Source organism: Spodoptera frugiperda, chromosome 24 (assembly GCF_023101765.2).
Source record: "Spodoptera frugiperda isolate SF20-4 chromosome 24, AGI-APGP_CSIRO_Sfru_2.0, whole genome shotgun sequence".
In the NCBI taxonomy this organism is placed as follows: Eukaryota; Metazoa; Arthropoda; class Insecta; order Lepidoptera; family Noctuidae; genus Spodoptera; species Spodoptera frugiperda.
In genome coordinates this window covers 4,100,812-4,125,110 of record NC_064235.1, presented here as the reverse complement: position 1 = coordinate 4,125,110, position 24,299 = coordinate 4,100,812, and the positions used below count along the sequence as shown (strand labels likewise).

Genomic DNA, 24,299 nt, shown 5'->3' with positions numbered 1-24,299 from the left:
TTACGCAATACCTAATGTAATGTAATAATTTTTAATTTCAGAAATCAGACCCGAAAAAGGAAAATGACAGAAAACTATTTTGTCCAAATTGCAATACTGAAGTGGAAACTCCGGCTGCTAAGAGGCAAGAGGTAATTTTATATTTTGTCTAGCTATATACCAATATAGGGTGACCGGTAATTAGTGAACGATATTTAAACACGTGATTGTACTCATGATTACAAACAACTTTCCCGGAGAAACTTTTTTGTATACTCATTAGTTTTATTTTTATAACAATAACAAAATAATCGTAACTCGACTAGTTTCAACCCACGCTAGGGCCCGTAGTCATGAACAGCATTGCGCGACAAACGGTACATTTTCACATTTTTTACAGAGTTATTAAGACTGAAAATAAAATACATTAAATTTTCAGAATCAAAGGAAAATCATGATAGCTCGAGTGTTTCACTATTTGGCACAAGAATTGGAAGAATTAAAGAAGATGTCAGGTCCTCAACAAATGGATGCAATGGCGCAGCTTCACAAGCGAGCTGCTGCAGCTACTGGTGTCAAGGAAGCGGCTGTGGAACAGGCCCTGAAGGAGGAAGCGCAGAAGAAAGAAGCGCGTAAGGAAGCCAAGAGAAGAGTGGCCATTACGCCACGGAAAAAGCCTCTTCGAAAGACTGACAAGTAAGTACAAGTACTCTCAACGGATCTTGGCAGGTCTGAACTACGTGCAGAAGGCTGCGCAATAAGTGTAAAGGGTCAATTGTATTTAGAAATGGTCAATCTCTAGCCTAGATCGCCGCCCCCCGCACCTCGCCTCATGCCACCATTTGGTTCTAAAAAGACTTATTGCGCAGCCTTCTGCACGTAGTTCAGACCTGCCAAGATCCGTTGAGAGTACTGTAATTTGGTGAAGAGTGAGGATATAATATGTTTGATATGGCAAAAGGCCGCCAAACGAGAGATGAAACCAGGGCCGGATTTAACTTAGTGAGCGCCCCTTTTTTTTTTTGATGACAGGGGGAACCTTCAAAAGGCGCCTAGCTTTTTTGGGATTTTTAGGGAGTGTGGGATTTTTACCTCATTAGAACCCCGGTGGCCACCCTCAACACCTGTAAGGGACACCGAGACCTCTTAATAGACCTGCTCCGGAGTCCCCTTAGTGAGCGCCCTAGACAAGCGCTGCTGCTCAATGGGCAGTTGGGCACGCGCGTCTCGCGGCGCCCCTATTTTATTTTTCATTTTAAGGAACAGCAAACAGTTACATTATAAAATCTTACAACTAATATAACAATGCAGTGCCGGCTTAAGGGACACCCCGGGCGAAAATATTGTGGCGCCCACTTGAGGGAAGCAATATCAAGTGTTAGTAGTAGTTTTTCATTTTATTGGCGCCCCCAGACTTTGTTGCCCTGGGCCATCGGCCCATGTCGCCCCCCCCCTAACGACGGCACTGTAACAATGACTTGTTGTGGTCATAATGTAACCCACAACGCTGTCCACAGGTAAACATAAATATTTAGAAATGAAGAAATCTAATCGCTAGGAACATTAATAGCAGTACGTGTAACAAATAATGAGAGTATTGTTGTGTAAACATGACCTATGAGCATAATATATTTATAAAGAAAGAGGAGTTTAAAGATAAAGATAAAATGACAAAATTAAAATTGTAATTTGGCGCCCTAGACTACTTGCCTAGTTTGCCTTAGGCATGATGAGAAAAGGAACCCTGCCTGAAAAACTACTCATACTTCAGTGGCGAAGTGTGGCTTTGCGGGGCCCCTTATAATAAACTAGCTACTTCCGCGCGGTTTCACCCGCTCTGCTTGGCTCCTATTGGCCATAGTGTGATGTTTTATAGCCTATTTTCCTCGACGCAGGCACTACTTAACACAAAAAGAATTATTCAAATCGGACCTGTAGTTCAGGAGATTAGCGCATTCAAACAAACAAACAAACTCTTCAGCTAAATATTAGTATAGATAGTTTGGGGCCTTTTTTGGGGGTCAAAGTTATTCCAATAATTTCTCCCGTCCTTGGGTGAGGCGAGATAGAATATCAGACTTTTACTGACGTTTGGGAAGGTTTTATTTTATGCTAAAGCTGGTGGGGTCTACCGTGGCTTGGGGGCCCGGTATATAATTGATACGACAGATACGCCCTTGCAATACTTGTAAATATGTTTCTTTTTTTGATACAGGCAACTAAAGATCGACCCGACAACAGCAGCCAATCTCGCCGGCAATATTCCTACTTCTCAGCCACAACCCCTCAACAAGTAAGTTGGTCACTTGTAAAACTGTCAACCAAATTATACACTATGGATGCATTAAAGTGATTTGATTTGATTTGATTAGTACTAGTGTACTTAACATAGGCGTAGCCAGGTTTTAGTTTCGGCAGGGATTCAAGAAAGTCGACACATGAAATGTGTGACAATAAAAAAACACTATATATTTATTTACTTTATATATAATATGTAATTAACAGATTCATAGGTAGTCATATATAGAGACCTTTGCCAAACAGGGGATGACTATGCTAACTAGAAAAATAACGCTCTGTAATGTCTAGGTACGCATTTAACGGGGGAGGGGCCGGATTTGAACCCCGGACACTGGGCTACGCCTATGGTTCTTAAAACATAGTAAACCTGGCTGGTTATATTTTTTAATGCTCTTATCTATGTATAGGTATACATACGTATAACTAGTCATTAATACTTTTTCCGAAACGTCAAAAAATATAATTTTCTATGAACTTTGTATGAAATACTCTAATATGGCGTCATCAGATTTTTACGTCAAATAGCAGACTTATTTCTAGATATTTAGCTAGAAGAAATCGTAAATTAAGTAGTTCATCAAATTTATGAATGAGAGTGTGATTATTTTTGAGTATTTTATTGTATTGAAAAGTTGTAATAATTTATTTTTGACCCAGTCATCATCCATATTCGGCACACTTAGCTCTTAACGTCCGTAAGTTACATCAGTAGAATTGAATTGAACATCAGATAACATTAGGTACAAACCTAATAATCTATTTTTGACCCAGTCGTCATCCCTATTATATTTTTATCGAAGAAAGACATTATTATATTTGAATTTTTATTTGTTTCAGTACCTACATGCTAGCAGACATCGGAATGAACAAATTCTCAGCACCAGAGGTGAACTACTCGCGTTAATTTGTTACTATATGTATAGATTTATATAAGATTATGTTTACTGTAAGATTTATTTCATATTTTAACATTAAATATATTAAAATACAAGTAGCCACTAGCAACGTGATCCGAATACGTTCGGAGATGATTCTATCATTATTTCAATCAATTTGTGTGTTTTATTTTTAATACAGTACCCTTAGTATGAGTTTGTTTTAAGTTTAAAGTAATTGAAATGTGATGGCGTTCTGATTGGTTGGTTTATTCGAGCCGGCCAATCAGAGCCCCGAACGCGCTCTCGTTTCGATTACTTTAAACGTAAAGCAAACTCGTACTAAGGGTACAGACCCTATTTATTTATAAGGTTCTTGTTAGCTCAACTTGCGATGAACTAATAAAAGGTTAGCTGAAAAAATTAAACCTTCAGAGCGCCCTAGGCAAGTACATCAAAGGAGCCCATTATTTCTCTAAATGCCGTCGCCACTGTATAGCGTGACTGGTAATTAGTGAACGATATTTAAACACGTGATTGTACTCATGATTACAAACAACTTTCCCGAAGAAACTTTTTTTGTATACTCATTAGTTTTATTTTTATCACAATAATTAGACAACATTTCATTAGCACGCGCGCGTAAAGTTACGAAGTACCTACTAGTCTTCCTATAACGCGGGCGCCTCGCTGCTAACAGCTGATCATGAGAAAGCATCCAGATACGTAATTTTATTGTTTTGTTATTGTGATAAAAATAAAACTAATTTTAAATATCGGTCACTAATTACCAGTCATCCTATATAGGTAGTACTGTAGAGGTAGTTGTTTAAAGAGCCAGACCACCACAGATGGGGCCCAGTAGGGCTGATGCCCGATCCGGAGCTGCGGACAACGTAAAAGGTTACCGGGGCTCCGGCTCAAAGCAGTAGAAGGAACGGGGTGGTTTTTAGTCAGTAAGAGTCTGACACCCCCTCCCGTCTCAACCAAGGCGGGAGAAGTCAATGGATGATTTTCCCCCCACAAATAAAAAAAATAGGTACATAACTAGTTGTAAATGGGCACACGCGTCTCGTAGCGCCCCTCTGGAACCTGGCGCCGTAGGCACAAGCCTAGTTTGCCTAAGGCATCATACGTCTCTACTCTTCAATAGGTACTTACAGGCTCATCAATCAGAGAGTTTGACGAAGAATCTTGGTCATAGAAGAGTTGTGTGGGAATGTATGCGCTCGGTGATGACCCAAACATCTGCAAATGAAATAGACATTCGTATATGCAACGTCACGCCTTTTAACCTCGAAGGGTAGACAAATGTCCCGGAGCTGCGGACAACGTAACATGTTACCGGGGCTCCGGCTCAAAGCAGGAGAAGGAACGGGGTGGTTTTTAGTCAGTAAGAGTCTGACACTCCCTCCCACCTTACCCAAGGCGGGAGAAGTCATTGGATGATTTTCCCCCCTCAAAAAAAAGGGTAGGCAGAGGTGCACATTACGGCACGTAATGCCACTGTACAATGTACACCCACTTTCCACGACCCACATAGTATTTGCAACATTAATAAGCAGTACTTGAAAACTGCTGACCAGATTTTGATGCGGTTTTCAATGGATGTAGAGCAGAGGTGGATTAAAATAAATTAAGTGTGGGACGGCCATGCTTCGGCACAAATGGATCGGCTCGACCGGAGTGATACCACGGCCTCACAGTACACCGACGTGAAACAACGCTTGCGTTGTGTGAGTGAGGTTACCGGAGGCCCAATTACCCCCTTCCCAATTTTCCCAATCCCGGATTCCCCACAACCCTTAAATTCCTAACCCCCAAAAGGCCGGCAACGCACTTGTAACGCCTCAGGTATTTCGCGTGTCCATGGGCGGCGGCGATTGCTTACCATCAGGTGATCCGTCTGCTTGTTAACCAACTTATACCATAAAAAACCAAACAAAAACGTAAGTAAATAAATAGCTCCAAATTAATTATTATGTTATCGGCTTACTCGCGTAACTGTTTGACGAAGAACTCGACTAGTTTCAAGCCATGCTAGAGGCTCATATTCATGAGCAGCATCCCGCGACACACGACGCGGCGATTGTCGCGCTGCTACTCATGCGTGAGTAAGCTGATAACATAATAATTAATTTAGTATGTCTCACGAAAGTTATAAGTTACTAGCTACTTCCGCGCGGTTTCACCCGCTCTGCTTGGCTCCTGGTGGTCATAGCGTGATGTTTTATAGCCTATAACCTTCCTCGATAAATGCACTATCCAACACAAAAATAATTATTCAAATCGAACCAGTAGTTCTGGAGATTAGCGCGTTCAAACAAACTCCTCAGGTTTTTTTCGTACATTTAATGGGTCGACGTTTGTCCGCTATCTCACCTGCCTGATGGTAAGTGATGATGCGGCCTACGATGGAGCACGTCTGCCCATAAGCAACCTATTCACTCGGGCCTTGAAGACACCCAGGTTATACCCATCAGGAAACACAGACTCCGTTTATAATATCAGTATCGTATAGATAGATAAAGAAATACCTCCAAGACAGGAATCGCAGATTTCTTCAACAAAGCGTATCCTTTGCCGGACATGTATTTGTCTTCGACTTTAAAATGGATGGAGCATATTTTACTCGCTTTGCTTGGCTGCCAGAACTCCTCATTCCTCTGTTTTCTGACAATGTCCACCCACTGGGTGCACTTTTGTTCGTTTGTTGGAAACCTACAAACAAACAATTAATTCATAATATTAAAGTACACACACACACAACGTCACGCCTTTTATCCCCGAAGGGGTAGGCAGAGGTAACATTACGGCACGTAATGCCGCTATACAATGCGCACCCACTTTCACCATTTGTGTTATAAGTCCCATGTAATAGGGGGTAAGCCTATTGCCATATACTGGACACAATTCCAGGCTCCGTGCTACTACCGAGAAATTTTCGAAAATCCGAAAAAAGCCCAGTAATCCTTTGCCCGACCCAGGAATCGAACCCGAGACCCCTTGTTCGGCAGTCGCACTTGCGACCACTCGACCAACGAGGCAGTCTCATAAATTTTTAAGTACAGTAAAAGCTCTTTATTCGCGCTTCCTTCATTCGCGTTTTCACTATTCGCGGATTGAAAAAATGCGATCCAATTCCTATATTCGCGGTCTAAGATTTCTTTATTCGCGGATCGAATCGAAATATCGGTGCGTAACCTAAAAAAATACATTCGCTATCCTTTGTCAGCGCGTCAGTAGAAGGATAAAAATATAAAATAGACCTTATTACAACTACGTCTAGATTTTGACTTCTGCCTAAACCTAGTGTGACCTAAACCTGATGATAATAATATTATCATCAGGCAATCTGTATGATCAGAAAGTTCAATAAACATTTTTTTATCTACTATTTGCTTCTTGATTTCGTCATCTAGGAACGTATCCCCTATAACCCCATACAAATTACCATTCCATATTCACGGTTTCTGTATTCGCGGCATATTTAATAAAGAGCTTCTACTCTTTTATTATTATTATTTTTTAAGGGGGGGAAAACATCCAATGGCTATTCCGCCCTGAGCGAGGCGAGAGGGAGTGTCAGACTCTTACTGACGAAAAACTACCCCGTTCCTTACTATGCATGGTAGTGTGTGTATAAATGAAATATTAGCGTAAATATTTAACTTACGAATGGTATGTAATGCCTCGACTTTTTGAAGTTTTTCCCGTATAATTATTGCAATATCTAATAACACATGACGGCATTTTATAAGGCTTTGGGGCACCTTTTATTTTTAAACAGGTACATGCACTAGGTACCGAGCGACGTGCGTCCGTTGACGGCGCAGCGCGACGCGACACTGGCGCTAAATGTGGCTACTTAGCTATATTTTTTAGGGTGTCGCTGGCTAAGCGTTTGTAACCTATCTATATACCTTTTTGTTTAGGTATACATAGCTTTAAACAGAGAGGAGTGGAAGGAAGGAAGTTAGGGAGGCCTTTGCTTTACTCTGCAGTAGGACGATCATGCCTGAAATCTAAATCTAAACTACTTATACCTAGTGCGCTGTAGCATAGCGCGGGTGACAGATTCAGAAACGTTTCTTATCACTCTTGAAAGTTGCTGCGATTTAAAAATTATGCCTTAGTATTTTAGCTGTACCACATTCGTATTATGTTAAATTATTCGGAAAATAATATTAATTTAATTAAAACCAATCGGAATGTTCTACTCTTTAAATAAAATCAAATTTCCGAACTGAAATTTTGTCCTGTCGACCTGTCACTGTCGCACTGTCAAGTGTCAAATCACAAGTGTAGTGTCAATGTGAGTTTCGATTCGAATATTTGGATTTCAATAATACTGTTTCGGTAGTAAACAAAGTGTGAATTAAATTAAATAAATATAAATGCGAGACTATTATGTGATAGCTTGAATTGTTAACCATACAGTTGTAACAATGAACAGTTTTACAAACTTCGAGTACCTTGATATAGTAAAGTTCTATGTGCTTGCGGACTTCAATACTGCTGAGGCTCGTCGCCTCTACAGTGATCCGGATCATATAAATAGTTTAAAACGGAAAGGTATAAACAACCCGCGTATTCCGAACGTGAGAACATTTAACCACGTTTGGGGGCGTCTAATGGACTACGGACAGTTTCGTACACCGAAATACGTAGGATATGGAAGTGAAAAATCATCTAACTTCAAAGATAAACTAGGCGATCGAATTCTAGATTACTTAAAAACTAACCCGAAAACTAGTGTGCGGAAGGCAGCTCGGACTTTTAATGTCAACAGATTCTATATTTCTAAGCTTTTGAAAAACCAGAGTGACGACGAAGGTGCACCCGATGCAGATAAGGTAAGTACCAAGTGTGGGAGAGCCATGCTTCGGCACGGATGGGCCGGCTCGACCGGAGCGATACCACGGCCTCATAGTTCAGTCATGTGAAACAACACTAGCATTGTACTTTGTGTGAGTAAGGTTACCGGAGGTCCAATTACCCCCCTTCCCAATCACTATCTATCGCCCATACCACGGGGAGTGCTCTGGTTCATGACTGTTCTCGCCGAAAAGTTCTCTATAATGAATGTATGTAATGTATAGTATTCATTAAATTAAAATACCTAAATAAGAGGGCGGCAAAATTGTCTTCCGCCCCGGGCAGCCGACACTCACGCTACGCCACTGACATTACCACTTAACATATGTTTAAGGATAAATTTTATTAAATAAGAGGGCGGTAAAATTGTCTTCCGCCCCGGGCAGCCGACACTAACGAATTGCTATTAGTTTTGTAAAATACAAATTAATATATTCCGGCGCATCATAAACAGGAAAACTCTATTCATATGAGACGTGAGAATATCATCGCAATGCCTGTCGATTTTGACGTTTCGTCAAATACGATCAGTACTATGCATGGTAGTGTGTGTATAAATGAAATATTAGCGTAAATATTTAACTTACGAATGGTATGTAATGCCTCGACTTTTTGAAGTTTTTCCCGTATAATTATTGCAATATCTTATAACACATGACGGCATTTTATAAGGCTTTGGGGCACCTTTTATTTTTAAACAGGTACATGCACTAGGTACTGAGCGACATGCGTCCGTTGACGGCGCAGCGCGACCCGACACTGGCGCTAAATGTGGCTACTTAGCTATATTTTTAGGGTGTCGCTGGCTGAGCGTTTGTAACCTATCTATATACCTTTTTGTTTAGGTATACATAGCTTTAAACAGAGAGGAGTGGAAGGAAGGAAGTTAGGGAGGCCTTTACTTTACTCTGCAGTGGGACGATCATGCCTGAAATCTAAATCTAACCTACTTATACCTAGTGCGCTGTAGCACGGTGCGGCTGACAAATTCAGAAACGTTTCTTATCACTCTTGAAAGTTGCTGCGATTTAAAAATTATGCCTTAGTATTTTAGCTGTACCACATTCGTATTATGTTAAATTATTCGGAAGTGTAGTTAATTAAATTAAAACCAACCGGAATGTTCTAGTCTTTAAATAAAATCTAATGGAATGAAACATTTTCGAACTGAAATTTTGTCCTGTCCAACTGTCACTGTCGCACTGTCAAATCACTAGAGTGTCAATGTGAGTTTCGATTCGAATATTTGGATTTCAATAATACTGTTTCGCTCGTAAACAAAGTGTGAATTAAATTTATATAAATATAAATGCGAGACTATTATGTGATAGCTTGAATTGTTAACTATACAGTTGTAACAATGAACAGTTTTACAAACTTCGAGTACCTTGATATAGTAAAGTTCTATGTGCTTGCGGACTTCAATACTAATGAGGCTCGTCGCCTCTACAGTGATCCGGATCATTTAAATAGTTTAAAACGGAAAGGTATAAACAACCCGCGTATTCCGACCGGGAAAACATTTAACCACGTTTGGGGGCGTCTAACGGAGTACGGACAGTTTCGTACACCGACATACGTAGGACATGGAATTGTAAAATCATTTAACTTCAAAGATCGATTGAAAGCCGATCGAATTCTAGATTACTTAAAAACTAACCCGAAAACTAGTATGCGGAAGGCAGCTCGGACTTTTAATGTCAGCGTAGATTATATTTCTAAGCTTTTGAAAAACCAGAGTGACGACGAAGGTGCACCCGATGCAGATAAGGTAAGTACCAAGTGTGGGAGAGCCATGCTTCGGCGCGAATGGGCCGGCTCGACCGGAGCGATACCACGGCCTCATAGTTCAGTCATGTGAAACAACACTAGCATTGTACTTTGTGTGAGTAAGGTTACCGGAGGTCCAATTACCCCCCTTCCCAATCACTGATTCCCTACAACTCTTAAATTCCTAAGCCCCAAAAGGCAACACACTTGTAACACCTCTGGTGTTTCAAGTGTCTATGGGCAGCGGCTATTGCTTACTATCAGGTTTTGCAGCTTGTTTACCGACTTATTCCATTAAAAAAAGCCTGTCTAGGCTTGTACACACAGCGCTTATACATGCCATCAAATAATGTAAATAACTCAACATCACGCCTTTTATTCTCTTAGTCAGAGGTGCACATTACGGCATGTAATGCCACTATACAATGTACACCCATTTTTCACCATTTGTGTTATAAGTCCCATGTAATAGGGGGTGAGCCTATTGCCATATACTGGACACAGTTACAGACTCCATGCTACTACTGAGAAATTTTTGAAAAGCCAAAAATAGCTCAACAATTCTTTGAGATCCCTTGCCCGGCAGTCGCACTTGCGACCACTCGACCAACGAGGCAGTCAGTGTAAGGTTCGGCCCCAAGTGGAATCCCCAGCTTCATCCTCTGGACCGCGTTCAACGGAGTGCTGTTCGAATTGTTGAGTGTCAGGAAGTTTCAAACCGACTTGACACTTTGGCAATGCGTAGAGATGTAGCTTCGTTGTGCATTTTCTGTCGCCCATACCACGGGGAGTGCTCTGGTTCATGACTGTTCTCGCCGAAAAGTTTTCTATAATGAATGTATTAGAGCGAGATCCCAGAGCCGTCTGACATATAATATTTTTACAAGCATATAACCTTCGTCTTACAGTAGTCTTGTATATACTTTTTAATGTCTGAATGTTTGTAAAGCTTGCCGAGTGACACCTGCGCAGGTACCAGGTGAGAAAGGTAACTAAAAATTAGACTCACTTAACGTAAATTTTTATGTCTGATTTTTATATATGTTTTGTAGAATATTACTCTGAAATCATATTAAAAAAATCAGACACTTTCCATGGACCAAAACTTTTAACAGACGCTTTAAAGCTCTAAAAAATAGTGCGCCTTATAAAATTGTAATAGCAATATATGTGAGATTGGAGAGAAATATCTTTTCGGCAAAGCAGTAGCACATTTGTAACATTCACGATGGTAACCACGTTCGTACAAATCATCTGGTAAAACTATGCTGATTTGTACTACTGTTCTGCATTACAGGGGCACCATATATTGCTATTGCCCGCATAGCGCGGGTGACAGATTCAGAAACGTTTCTTATCACTCTTGAAAGTTGCTGCGATTTAAAAATTATGCCTTAGTATTTTAGCTGTACCACATTCGTATTATGTTAAATTATTCGGAAGTGTAGTTAATTAAATTAAAACCAACCGGAATGTACTACTCTTTTAAATAAAATCTAATGGATTAAAAAAGTTTTCGAACTGAAATTTTGTCCTGACGAACTGTCACCTGTCAAATCACTAGAGTGTCAATGTGAGTTTCGATTCGAATATTTGGATTTCAATAATACTGTTTCGCTCGTAAACAAAGTGTGAATTAAATTTATATAAATATAAATGCGATATTATGTGATAGCTTGAATTGTTAACTATACAGTTACATTGTTACAAAACAATGAACAGTTTTACAAACTTCGAGTACCTTGATATAGTAAAGTTCTATGTGCTTGCGGACTTCAATACTGCTGAGGCTCGTCGCCTCTACAGTGATCCGGATCATTTAAATAGTTTAAAACGGAAAGGTATAAACAACCCGCGTATTCCGACCGGGAAAACATTTAACCACGTTTGGGGGCGTCTAATGGACTACGGACAGTTTCGTACACCGAAATACGTAGGATATGGAAGTGAAAAATCATCTAACTTCAAAGATAAACTAGGCGATCGAATTCTAGATTACTTAAAAACTAACCCGAAAACTAGTATGCGGAAGGCAGCCCGGACTTTTAATGTCAGCATAGATTATGTTTCTAAGCTTTTGAAAAACCAGAGTGACGACGAAGGTGCACCCGATGCAGATAAGGTAAGTACCAAGTGTGGGAGAGCCATGCTTCGGCACGAATGGGCCGGCTCGACCGGAGCGATACCACGGCCTCATAGTTCAGTCATGTGAAACAACACTAGCATTGTACTTTGTTGTGTGAGTAAGGTTACCGGAGGTCCAATTACCCCCCTTCCCAATCACTGATTCCCTACAACTCTTAAATTCCTAAGCCCCAAAAGGCAACACACTTGTAACGCCTCTGGTGTTTCAAGTGTCTATGGGCAGCGGCTATTGCTTACCATCAGGTGATACTTCAGCTTGTTTACCGACTTATTCCATTAAAAAAAGCCTGTCTAGGCTTGCACACACAGCGCTTATACATGCCATCAAATAATGTAAATAACTCAACATCACGCCTTTTATCCTCATAGGCAGAGGTGCACATTACGACATGTAATGCCACTATACAATGTACACCCACTTTTCATCATTTGTGTTATAAGTCCCAAGTAATAGGGGGTGAGCCTATTGCCATATACTGGGCACAATTACAGACTCCATGCTACTACAGAGAATTTCTTGAAAAGCCGAAAATAGCTCAACAATTCTTTGAGATCCCTTGCCCGGCAGTTGCACTTGCGACCACTCGACCAACGAGGCAGTCAGTGTAAGGGTAATGCAGGGATGTTATGGATATGGAATTTCGGATATGGATATGGATAGTGGAATTTTTTATATCGGTTCCGGTTTCTGATACGGATAAGAAATTATTCCAAATTATAATTTGGAATAATTTCTTATCCGAAACTACCAGATAATTATCTGGTAGTTTCGGTTACGTATATTGGATTTCTATGGAATTTCAAAAGTAACATACAAATTGATAATCAAATGGTTTTATTTATAAATTGCCCATCATTTGGCAGGTACTTCAATCTGCTTATAAGTAACTTTTCGTAACTTGTCTCATGTCTCATTTAGACTCCGCCCCTATCCGAAATTATCCGGAACATTTATTATAAAAGAGACTATGACCTCTGAGTTTGTTTCGGCATTTCTTCTCAGAGTAGTCGGATAGGAAATGCCGGCCTCATCTAGCTATTTGAAATATTGACGTGAAAAAGTGTTATTTTATAATCTATTTACAGAAATAAATATCATTTATTATCATTTATCATTTATTTCAGTTTGGGTTACGAAAATGGATATTTTTTTATTTCGGATATCCGATAGTTTCGGTTACGGATGTGGATATCCTTAACCTTTTGAACGCCAATGGCATGTATAGATGTCATGCGCAAGCGTGCCCTGTGCGCCACCGACATCTATAGATGCCAAGAAACAGATCACAGAGAAAAACAAAATAAACACATTAAATCATTACTTTCACGTGTTTTATTGATGTATCTTAAGAACTGAATACCCAGTTATTACATAATTGTACACAGTGAACAAAATTGCAATATAGTTATTCTAATATTTGATTGATAAAAACAACTTAAATATCGGCTAAAAAAGAATGTTCTCTCGCGCCAATGTCATGTATACATGCCTACTAGTGATGTAGTGTAATTCAAGTAATATTAAAACTTGAGCTAAATGACTCGCTTATTTTTTGTAATAACTATTAAAAAGTATATATATAACTTTAGTCTCTGAGAAAAAAGGTAAATATACTATATTTTAAACTGAAAAATTCTTGGGTATAATAGCATACTTACTATATTTTCAATATTATCGACATTCCCTTTTCGCCAATCATGCGCATCCCTAGCATACTTGATGACTTTAATATTATTTAAAGGAATTTGAATAAAACCACACTACACATTTGTACCACAGAATCGTAGACAGCTTTTATTCTATTACATAGTTGACGTTGTCAAAAAAACAAAAAAATATATGGAATGCCAAAATTTAAAATTATTTCAACACTCCTGCCAAATTTAAGCCTTCCATGTTAACATTTTTACTAAATAAATTAACATTTTTTTAACTTAAACATCCTTCAACTAAATAATTACATACAAAATAGACAAAGTAAATTTTCTTAACAAAATTAGAGATTACACAACATATCTAGGGATAACATTCCAATTTGCTCTCTCATATAATGAAATTTATCTCTAGGTAAAGCCTTAGTTAGAAAATCAGCAAGTTGATTACATGTTGAAACATATTTTAAATCAATAACTTTAGCATAATACTTTTCTTTTATGAAGTGATATTTAGTGTCTATATGTTTGCACCTCTTATGAAAATTTACATTTTTAATAACACTTATTGCACTTTGATTGTCTATATTTATCATTACTACTTGTTGCTTAAATTCACCAAGATCACATAATAACTGTTTAATCCAAATGGCTTCTTTGGTGGCTGCACAGGCCGCCATAAATTCTGCTTCTGTAGTCGACAGAGCAACAGTGTGTTGCCTTTGACTGCACCATGTTACAGCAGCTCCACATTTGATAAAAATGTATCCAGTTGTTGACCTTCTAGTTGTGATGTCATTAGCATAGTCAGCATCACTATAGCCTACTAAATCAGGAGATTTTGCTGATCGATAGCACAGGCCATAGTTGGTGGTGTCTTTGAGATACTTTAAAATCTTCTTAACAGCTGTCCAGTGAGTTTCATTGTAGCAATTCAAAAATCTACTTACCAGACTCACAGCAAACATTATGTCTGGTCTGCTTACAATGGCTAGATGCATCAGAGAACCAACAGCTTCTCTATAAGGAAGATTCTTCTCAGGTGGGTGCTCACTTTTCTCTAGCTTTGAATGAGGATCAGCTGGAACACTGTTAGGGTTAGCATTATTCATATCAAATTTATTTAGCAACTGTTTGATATACTTGGATTGATGTATGAAGATGTACTTGTTAGAAACTTGAATATCCATTCCAACAAAATTTCCAGGTGAGCATATTGTCATATCAAATGCTGTTTTCAAATCATTTGTTACAGATTGCAGAACAGACTTTGATTTAGAAAATAAAAGCCCATCATCCACATAAATACAGAGATAACACATTGTACCTTTAATATTTGCTACATATACACATTGATCTGCTTTACTGTTTATGGAGCCAAATTTCTGAAGTACAGAATTGAATGTAGTATTCCAGCACCGTGGTGCTTGTTTAAGACCATACAGTGACTTTATCAATTTACATACTTTATTTGGTTCATGTATTAGACCTTCAGGGGGATACATGTATATGTTTTCTTCTAGTTCCCCATACAGAAAAGCAGTCTTAACGTCAAGTTGAAGAATTTCATAACCATTTTGAGCAGCTAGAGATAATAATAAACGTATTGAATCATACCTGACAGTGGGTGAGTATGTTTCCTTATAGTCAATACCTTCTGCCTGTGCATAGCCCTTTGCACAAAGCCTTGATTTGAAGCGAGGACCCGTTGGTTAATCTTTTATTCTAAAGACCCATTTACAGCCGATAATGTTTGTATTTTCAGGCTTGTTTACCAATATCCATGTACCATTTCTTTCATGGGCTTCAAATTCCTCTTCAATAGACTTTTTCCATTTTTCAGAGTTTACACATTTAATAGCTTCTTTGTATGTTTCAGGGACTTGCTCAGGCACTGAGCATTCATTATAGCAAAGGTAAGTTTGTTCTTTGTTTCTATTTCTAGGTCTCAATTTTATGTTGCTTCGGGGAGGAGTACAAATATTATTTTCTGGTAAGTACTCATCTGAGCTTTCAGAGTTATAAGATTCTTCCCTACTTTCTTCAATTGACTTATTTGACATTAAGGTTTCTTCATTACTTTTACAATGTGTATCTAATGGTTTGTTTTCTGTTTCAGATAATTCCAGAGCGACATAGTTCCTCTTCACAGTACATTCCAGAAATACAGCATCCCTGCTCTTTATTATAGTTTTAGTATTTGGTAATATGAACCTATATCCTTTTGTATTTTCACAATATCCAATAAAAATCATTTTCTGTGCTTTTGGATCCCATTTCTTGCGCCTCTCTTTAGGTAAATGGACCATAGCTTCACATCCAAACACTTTCATGTTACTTATATTAGGTTTACGTCCAGTCCAAACTTCTTCAGGTGTTTTGAACAATAAGGATCTAGTTGGAGATCTATTTATGATATATGCAGCAGTTTTTATAGCCTCAGCCCAGAAAAACTTTGACAAGCCAGCATTCAGAATCATACACTTTGCTCTCTCCACTAGAGTCCTATTTAACCACTCTGCAGCTCCATTTTGCTCAGGAGTATAAGGAGTTGATGTTTGATGTATTATTCCAGCAGTTTTAAGGAAGTCAGAGAATGGTTTGTTGACATATTCCAGGCCATTGTCAGTCCGAATACATTTGAGTTTACATTCAGTTTGATTTTCAACTTCTGTTTTAAACTCTTTGAATTTTGACAATACCTCAGTTTTATTGTTCAAAATATAAACAAATACCTTTTTGGAATAATCGTCCAAAAATGTTAAGAAGTATTTACCACCTCCTAGTGATTGTGTTTCCATTGGACCACATAAGTCAGAATGCACTAGTTCCAATAACTTCGAGGAATGTGATCCTTGACTCTTGAAGGGCATTCTTGTTTGCTTGCCCTCTTTACATGTTATACAAGTTATATTATTTACTTGTTTATCAGACAGTGTGAATCCTTCAGAATTATCTTTTAATTTCTTCAAGGTGTCTAAGTTCAGATGGCCCATCCTTTGGTGCCATAAAAATATATCATCTTGTTTAACGTCAGACATGTATGCATAATCAGTATTCATGTTAAGCCGGTACATGTTGTTTTATTTTGTTGCTGTTGCTACAATAACATTTTGTCTGTTCAGTATAGTACAGCCTTTGGAATCAAATTTAACTTGACCACCCTTTTCTGTTATTTGATGTACAGATATTAGATTCACTGCAAGTTCTGGTACATATAAGACATTTGTAAATAAAATTGCATTTGACTGATTTTCTCCGTTCAATGTATTCAGTGTCACATCACCAGAGCTGTTCACTGTAAGTGTTTTATTGTTGGCAACTTTAATTTGTTTTACAGGTGGTGTGTGTATATTTTGAAGAAGATTTTGATGTTTAGTCATATGTATAGTTGCCCCGGAATCAATGAACCATGCTTCCACTGCACCATTGTTAATTGGAATGATGAATGCAGCAGCATATGAACTGTTTGATTTGGGAAACTTTTCTTTTGATTTCGTCCTGCAATCTGAGCTCTTATGTCCATATTTATTGCATTGAAAACATCTAGGACCTTTGTTCTTCTTTTTCATATTCTTAGTTTGATAACCGAGACCAGATGTAAAAGCAGCATTGTTTTCAGATTTTACTTCTTGAAGTAGTTTAGATTTAACAGAGTCCGCACTTATTTTCATCCCAGAGCTCTCAATGGCAAGGATCATTGGTTTATAATGTTCAGGTAACCCGGAGAGTAAAAGCGTCCCGAGCCACTCATCATCAACTTGGAATCCTATATTTCGGAGTTTATGTGCTGTAGACATTATCTTACTTACATATTCGTCTATATTTTGGCAACCAGAAAGTGTAGTAGTACAGAGGTCACGCAATAGGCCAACTCTGCGTGTAAGCCCCGAGTCGTCGAAAGCACGAGATAAGTTTTCCCATACTTCTTTCGCCGTTTCTGCCTCTTGGATATGTACATAGTTTATACTATCGACAAGTAATATTATTTTAGATTTGGCTTTTGTGTCCTTTTTCACGTCGAATGGTTCGTTATTGGGATTTTCAATGCATTCCCAAAGTTCTTCATGTTGAAGGTAGGTTTTAACAGCAAACCGCCAGGTACTGTAGTTTTCTCGGCCTGTTAGTTTCTCTATTAGTGCCAGAGAACTGCTACTAGCCATGATTGTTGGTATTTTCTACAACTTAACGAATTTGTACTTATCTTGGTTGACTTTGGCTATACTGGGCCCATAACCTGATGACTTTAATATTATTTAAAGGAATTTGAATAAAACCACACTACACATTTGTGCCACAGAATCGTAGACAGCTTTTATTCTATTACATAGTTGACGTTGTCAAAAAACAAAAAATATATGGAATGCCAAAATTTAAAATTATTTCAACAATACTACCGATATGCAATCCCTTCTGCGCCATTGACATGTATAGATGTCGGACTCGTGACGTCGTAAGCGCGTGCCGTGTTTTTAAATGCGGGGAAGTTGCAAAAAATATTTTATCGAGTACCTACATTATAATTGCTATTTATTTATTAAATTTTTGTTATTGATAATAATTATAGATAATATACAATTTAGTTTTAAATTTTACAATTCCAAGACTGTTAGTGAGCATAATGTTTTATAGGTACAATTGTTGATTTTTATATATTTTTAAGTTTCACGTAACCTTTTTCAATTACAAGGCTGTTAATGAGCATAATAAATAAATACGATTGTTGATTTTTTATATTTTTAAGTTTCATGTGACATTTTACAAATACAAGGCTGATATTGAGCATAATAATTATACACAATTGTTGATTTTTTATATATTTTTAAGTTTCACGTGACGGTTTCAATTACAAGGCTGTTAATGAGCATAATAAATAAATACGATTGTTGATTTTTTATATTTTTAAGTTTCATGTAACATTTTACAAATACAAGGCAACTATTTTAAGAATATGAAAGTGTATAAATAATATCACTAAAATCTGTACCTATTTAGCAGTTTTCAAATTTGATTACCTAATACATAAATGAACTCGATAAGTTACATTATTCAGCTACATCCCTAATCATAAACGAGAGATTTAAAAAAAATGGATAGTTGCCCGCGCCATTGGCATGTATACATGCCAATGGCGCGTAACTGATAGATAATAGTGCTGTAACTTGCTGCAATTTTATATGTATTTTTGTGTCTCAAAAGGCTGATATTTTATTGATAGTTGCTATTAATGTGGTCTTAAGTTTATTACAGTGGGAGATTAGGTTAAATAAATATTCTTTTTATGTTATAAGCAGTTTATTCAAAAAAATTCAGACGAAAATTATTACTCACTTTGGTTTATCGATAACATTTTGGAATCCCTAATATTTTCAAGGTTATTTCGTTGAATTTGTGGCTTGGCGTGGAGGGCACAGCGAAGCGTTTATGCTCTGGCGGTCAAAAGGTTAACATCCTTAGGGTATGTACTATTTAAATTGCAGGAGAAGGACGCAATCATAGCCAGCGTGTACCATTATTTAAAAAAAGAGCGCGACGAGCGGGGGGACAAGACGGTGTCGACAAGGGAGCTCCGGCAACGCGCGGCGCTCGCCTGCGGAGTCGGCGAAGGCACCGTGCGTCGCGTCCTCAAAAACGAGCGCGATAAGGAACACCCCGATTCTAAACCCCGCATTGGACGCCCTAGAAAACGAAGCAAACACAGGTGCCCTATTCCCCCCCCATATACACATACACACGCATGCACACACTGTTTCCGCGTGCGCCTCAAAGAGCCATCAGACCACCACAGATGGGGCCCAGTAGGGCTGATGCCTGATCTGGAGCTGCGGACTACCTAGCGGGTTTACCGGGGATCCGGTTTGAAGGGCAGAAGTAGGAACGGGGTGGTTTGTAGTCAGTAAGAGTCTGATACTCCCTCTCGCCTCACCCAAAGCGGGAGAAGTCATTGGATGACTTTCTAACCTCAAAATTGATGTAACACACACACACGCACAGGCACACGCATACACAGGCACACACGCACACATGTATCCGATTAAAAATCGGATCAAGTGCGTTGATGCAAATTTTTGCAGCTTTATAACACTGATCTGACTGCACGGTTGGTGCGGTGGCTGCCGCGCAACGGGTAGCGGGTTCGATTCCCGCACGGAGCAACTCTTTGTGTGATCCACAAATTGTTGTTTCGGGTCTGGGTGTCATGTACATGTGAACTTATATGTTTGTAAACACACCCACGACACAGGAGAAAATACAAAAGTGGGGCAACTTTTTTAAAAAAAAAAGAAAGAAAGAAAGAACACTTGTGTTGAGTGAACTTGGATGTTTTGTATGTTGCAGTGAGCAGCGGAGTGACTCTGAAGATGATAAGGACGGCGAGGAGTCGGAGCTGACGCTGGCTCAGCTGCAGCAGCGGAAGCTGTCGCAGAATGGAGCGGAACCAGCCAAGACACGGGAACCCAGCCGCAAGAGGGGACGCAAGAGGAAAGCAAGCGCACCACCACCGGAACAGTATGTTCATATGCGCCTAGCTTCACCGACAGACAGACTGACGGACAATTCAATTTGACGTTTCAAAAGTGCCTTATTTAGGATTAATTGAAATAAATGCTTTGACTTTGACTTTGAATGTTACTATACTTGACTAGAGGAGGCTGGGAAATTGGCTACCGCTCAACGTGTAGCGGGTTCGATTCCCGCACGGAACAACTCTTTGTGTGTGTCATGTGCATGTGATTTTGTATGTTTGTAAATGCACCCACGACACAGGAGAAAATTCTAATGTGGGGTAACATATTTAAAAAAAAAGAAAATAGAAAAAATTACTTAAAATATGGGACGTAGCTTTTTTTTAGGGTGGAAAATCATCCAATGACTTCTCTCGCCTTGGGCGAGGCGAGAGGGAGTGTCACACTCTCACTGACTAAAAACCACCCAGTTCTTACCCCCTGCTTTTCAAGCCGGAGCCCCAGTAAAATCCGAAATCAAAATCCGTTGCGTAGTTTTAAACATTTAAGCATACAAAGGGACATAGGGACAGAGAAAGCGACTTTGTTTTATACTATATAGTGATTAACTATGTATTTTGTTTGTTGCAGAGAGGAGTCCGACTCGGATGAACCAGAAGTAATTCTCAAATCGAACACAAATAGTGATGAAGACTGCATGTAAGTAATTTTATTTTTTACTGTCAACCAATTCATTCAGTATACAGGTAAGAAAATAGAGATTCAGTACAGAGACTGTTCCGGTGCTGCAGACTACCTTGCGATTTTACCGGTTTACCGGGGCTCCGGTTCGAAAAACAGGAGTAGGAAAGGGGGGTTTTTAGTAAGTTAGAGTCGCTTCGCGCAAGGCGGGACTGGTTACTCCCTCTCGCCTCGCCCAAGGCGGGAGAAATCATTGGATAATTTTCCCCCATTCAAAAAAAGTACAGAGACAGTAGCTATAGTTAAACTAAATTGTACGCTTTTGTAACTCAGTCGGCGCTAGACAACCAATGGTTGCTGTCTCTGTACTGAATCTATCTTTGTATTCTTACCTGTAGACTGTATACTATCAACCAAGTTATTTGGTATGCATATCATACTAACACATTAATATTATAATATTTTAGTTCAATCGCTGAGTAGATACATTGTTAATTTCTGCAATGTATTTTCCACCTTATAATTTTGCTTTAAAATTCAAATTTCACTAATGATTTAATGGACTCAGCTTATTATAGCTTATTAGTATCGCTAGGTGTGGGAGAGCCATGCTTCGGCACTACTGGGCCGGCTCGACCGGAGTGATACCACGGCCTCACAGAATACTGACGTGAAACAACGCTTGCGTTGTGTTTCGTTGTCTCGCATCCCCGATTCCCCAACAACCCTTAACAACCCTTAAATTCCCAACTCCCAAAAAGCTGCCAAGACACTTGTAACGCCTCTGGTGTTTCAAGTGTCCATGGGCGGCGGCGATTGCTTACCATCAGGTGATCCGTCTGCTCGTTTACCGGCTTATACCATAAATCGTTTATTTATGATTGCAGTGAAATGGATCCCCTTACTTCGGCCGACAAGGAGCCCAACCCCGAAGTGACGGACACAACTGTAGACAACGGTTTGCAACAGTAAGTTTTATTTTTAACTAGCGACCCGCCCCAGCTTCGCATGGGTGCAACGGTGATATATTACGCCTGTATTATACATATAAACCTTCCTCTTGAATCACTCTACCTATTAAAAAAAACCGCATCAAAATCCGTTGCGTAAATTGTGAAAAGTGGGTGTAAATTGTAAAGTGACATTACGTGCCATAATGTGTACCTCTGCCTACCCCTTCCGAGGTAAAGGGCGTGACGATATAATATTGTGTTTGTTATGTTGCAGAGAGGAGACGGAGGAAGTAGCTGACACGTTATTTGTGAAGATTGAACCGCGCGAGTTTGAGGAATGCACGTAAGTGTGACTAGTAAATTAGTGAACGATATTTAAACACGTGATTGTACTCATGATTACAAACAACTTTCCCTAAGAAAAAAGTATGGAAAAAGTTCTAAAAAGTGTGGGAGAGCCACGCTTCGGCACGAATGGGCCGGCTCGACCGGAGTGATACCACGGCCGAGTAGAAAACCGACGTGAAACAACGCTTGCGTTGTGTGAGTGAGGTTACCGGAGGCCCAATACCCCCTTTCCCAATCTTCCCAATCCCTGATTCCGCAATAACCCTTAAATTCCTAATCCCTAAAAATCCGGCAACGCACTTGTAACGCCTCGGATACCGGTTAAATTTTCAAACCGTTATTATGTACTTGTACGCAAAACCTTTACATTGGGTTTCGTTCGCGAAACCGGCTTTTTAAACCGGTATTTGGAACAGTATTTTCATAAAGGTTTTTTCGGATTAACCGGTTTTGAGCAATAAAAACCGGTTAATACGACGCACATCAAAGAAACGCCGCGCGCTGTTCAATTATTTCAATAATAATATTTCAACGCGTGTACCGACATGCCCCTCGTCGAATAAACCGGTTCATCAACAGTCATCAGTCTTTTCATGCTTCCACTTTTTGGCAAAGGCGTTCCATTGTCCTCTGCCGACAAGCCCCATGGGTGACAGGCGTGAGGTTATGTACTATGTATGTATGTACTATTATGTTATCGGCTTACTCACGTAATGTTTTGACGAGGAACTCGACTAGTTACAAGCCATGCTAGAGCCAGTAGCAGCGCGACAATCGCCGCGACGTGTGTCGCGGAATGCTGCTCATGAATATGAGCCTCTAGCATATCTTGAGACTAGTGAGTTCTGTCAAACTTGTTACTTGGCCGATAACATGATAATTCGGATTTTATGTCTCGCGAAAGTTACAATAAAATAGCTTCTCATATTTGTGGGCGACTCTGAATCATAAGAACGGGAGTGTAGAAGGTTAAATTAGAAGTTACAGAAGTTCCACAAGAAGGACTTAAGTTAGGACATATTACATATTTTTTCCGCGCGGTTTCAGCCGCTCTGCTTGTAACACCTCTGTTGGTCATAGCTGGTTTTAAGCATGTTGCCTTCCTCGATATTGCTCTATTCAACACAAGGTGAACTATGCAAATCGTAGTAGTTCGGCTTATAGCGCAGTCAAACAAACAAACTCTTCTGCTTTATAATATTAGTGAGAATGGATTAAGTGTGTATTTCTCCATAACATGGGACTGTGTAACTGACGTAATATACCCTTTAAGGGTGTTCATCCATAAATGTACTGTCATTAACAAATTTTACATGATTTTTGTTACCCCCTCTCCCGCTTGTCACTATTGGTTTGACATTTGTGAGACTCGACTAATACTGTCACACTAGGGAGCTAGGGCCAGTTTAGGTCACATTTTATAATTTCACGGATGCTGCCCATGAGATTTTCGATGAGCCTCCAAGTGCTTTAAACGAGTTAGATTACAATAATTGAAATGCCGACTTCACGAAATTTAAGACCCCCTCTCGCCCTATTGTCTCACGTACAATCACAGTTATTTGATATTTGTTAACGGTGATCGTAATTAATGTGTAGACCCTTAGTACGGTCGGCTCGAATAAACCAATTACAGTTGTGATTTTGTAAAGTTGTTATTTTGATTATAATATCTGATTTTGTTATCTGATTCAATCAAAAATCATTGTTAATTAATATGTTAACCGCCACGCTTAACTAAGGATTTGCCTTCAACAGTTTTAATATATTATAGAATAGAATCAGGCGGTACTTTGCGGAAATCCATGCTACACTAACAATACACGTTTTGTTTTTTAAAGCAAAGAAAACTGTCTGTCTGAAAACTGACTGCCCGTTGGCCGAATAGTTACAAGTGTGACTGCCGGGCAAGGGGTCTCGGGTTCGATTCCTGGGTCGGGCGAAGTACTACTGGCGCTTTTTACGGTTTTTCGAAAATTTCTCAGTGGTAGCACGGAGTCTGGAAATATGCCTGGTATATAGCAATAGGCTCACCACCTAACATGGGACTTACAACATAAATTGTGGAATGTGGGTGTACATTGGCATTATGTGCCATAAAGTGCACCTCTGCCTAGCCATTGGGGATTAAAGGCGTGACGTTATAAAAAAAAATAAGAAAACTGCTGAACTTACAATACAATAAGATTTTTAGTTTTAATTCCGCTTATACATGTATTTTTTAACATGCGGCGTGCAGCACCGCCGCC

The 24,299-nt window shown here is 39.2% G+C and overlaps 3 protein-coding genes across 11 annotated transcripts in view; 2 read left to right on the top strand and 1 right to left on the bottom strand.

Annotated features, from left to right (window-relative positions):
• LOC118278970 (uncharacterized) overlaps window positions 1-3,330 on the top strand; it is a 31,876-nt gene extending 28,546 nt beyond the window's left edge. For 2 of the 3 annotated variants that reach the window (XM_050703771.1, XM_050703770.1), the window contains exons 4-7: window positions 42-131; window positions 419-675; window positions 2,195-2,272; window positions 3,118-3,330. In XM_050703771.1, the coding sequence (XP_050559728.1) occupies window positions 42-131; window positions 419-675; window positions 2,195-2,272; window positions 3,118-3,184 (492 nt within the window). In that variant the 3' untranslated portion in view covers window positions 3,185-3,330. The remainder of the gene's footprint in view (window positions 1-41; window positions 132-418; window positions 676-2,194; window positions 2,273-3,117) is intronic. The other variant, XM_035598474.2, reaches the window with a different exon arrangement.
• The window catches only part of LOC118278943 (uncharacterized), a 71,898-nt gene extending 62,975 nt beyond the window's left edge, over window positions 1-8,923 (bottom strand). For both annotated transcript variants that reach the window (XM_050703571.1, XM_050703581.1), the window contains exons 1-3: window positions 8,621-8,923; window positions 5,693-5,876; window positions 4,317-4,403 (exon numbers count right to left, since the gene is read on the bottom strand). In XM_050703571.1, the coding sequence (XP_050559528.1) occupies window positions 4,317-4,403; window positions 5,693-5,876; window positions 8,621-8,697 (348 nt within the window). In that variant the 5' untranslated portion in view covers window positions 8,698-8,923. The remainder of the gene's footprint in view (window positions 1-4,316; window positions 4,404-5,692; window positions 5,877-8,620) is intronic.
• LOC118278963 (uncharacterized) lies at window positions 7,460-22,332 on the top strand. Of its 6 annotated transcripts, none has more exons than XM_050703737.1 (7): window positions 7,460-7,730; window positions 11,645-11,925; window positions 19,082-19,302; window positions 19,941-20,111; window positions 20,699-20,767; window positions 21,637-21,717; window positions 21,977-22,332. In XM_050703737.1, the coding sequence occupies exons 1-7, from the start codon at window positions 7,604-7,606 to the stop codon at window positions 22,047-22,049; spliced, it is 1,023 nt and encodes a 340-aa protein (XP_050559694.1). In that variant the 5' UTR covers window positions 7,460-7,603; the 3' UTR covers window positions 22,050-22,332. The 6 variants fall into 6 exon arrangements, with proteins under 6 accessions (XP_050559694.1, XP_050559691.1, XP_050559692.1 ...); XM_050703734.1 differs by lacking the exon at window positions 11,645-11,925 and adding an exon at window positions 9,521-9,804 and having other exon boundaries at window positions 7,461-7,730; window positions 21,977-22,329; XM_050703736.1 differs by lacking the exon at window positions 7,460-7,730 and adding an exon at window positions 9,103-9,520 and having other exon boundaries at window positions 21,977-22,331.
• Window positions 22,333-24,299: the final 1,967 nt, after the last annotated feature.

Bases quoted from the DNA above. Each gene is read 5' to 3' on its own strand.
- LOC118278963 (XM_050703733.1), top strand. From the start codon at position 9,394: ATGAACAGTTTTACAAACTTCGAGTACCTTGATATAGTAAAGTTCTAT. The intron at 20,112-20,698 runs GTATGTTCATAT...TGTTTGTTGCAG, and splicing joins AGCGCACCACCACCGGAACA to AGAGGAGTCCGACTCGGATG. The intron at 21,718-21,976 runs GTAAGTTTTATT...GTTATGTTGCAG, and splicing joins GTAGACAACGGTTTGCAACA to AGAGGAGACGGAGGAAGTAG.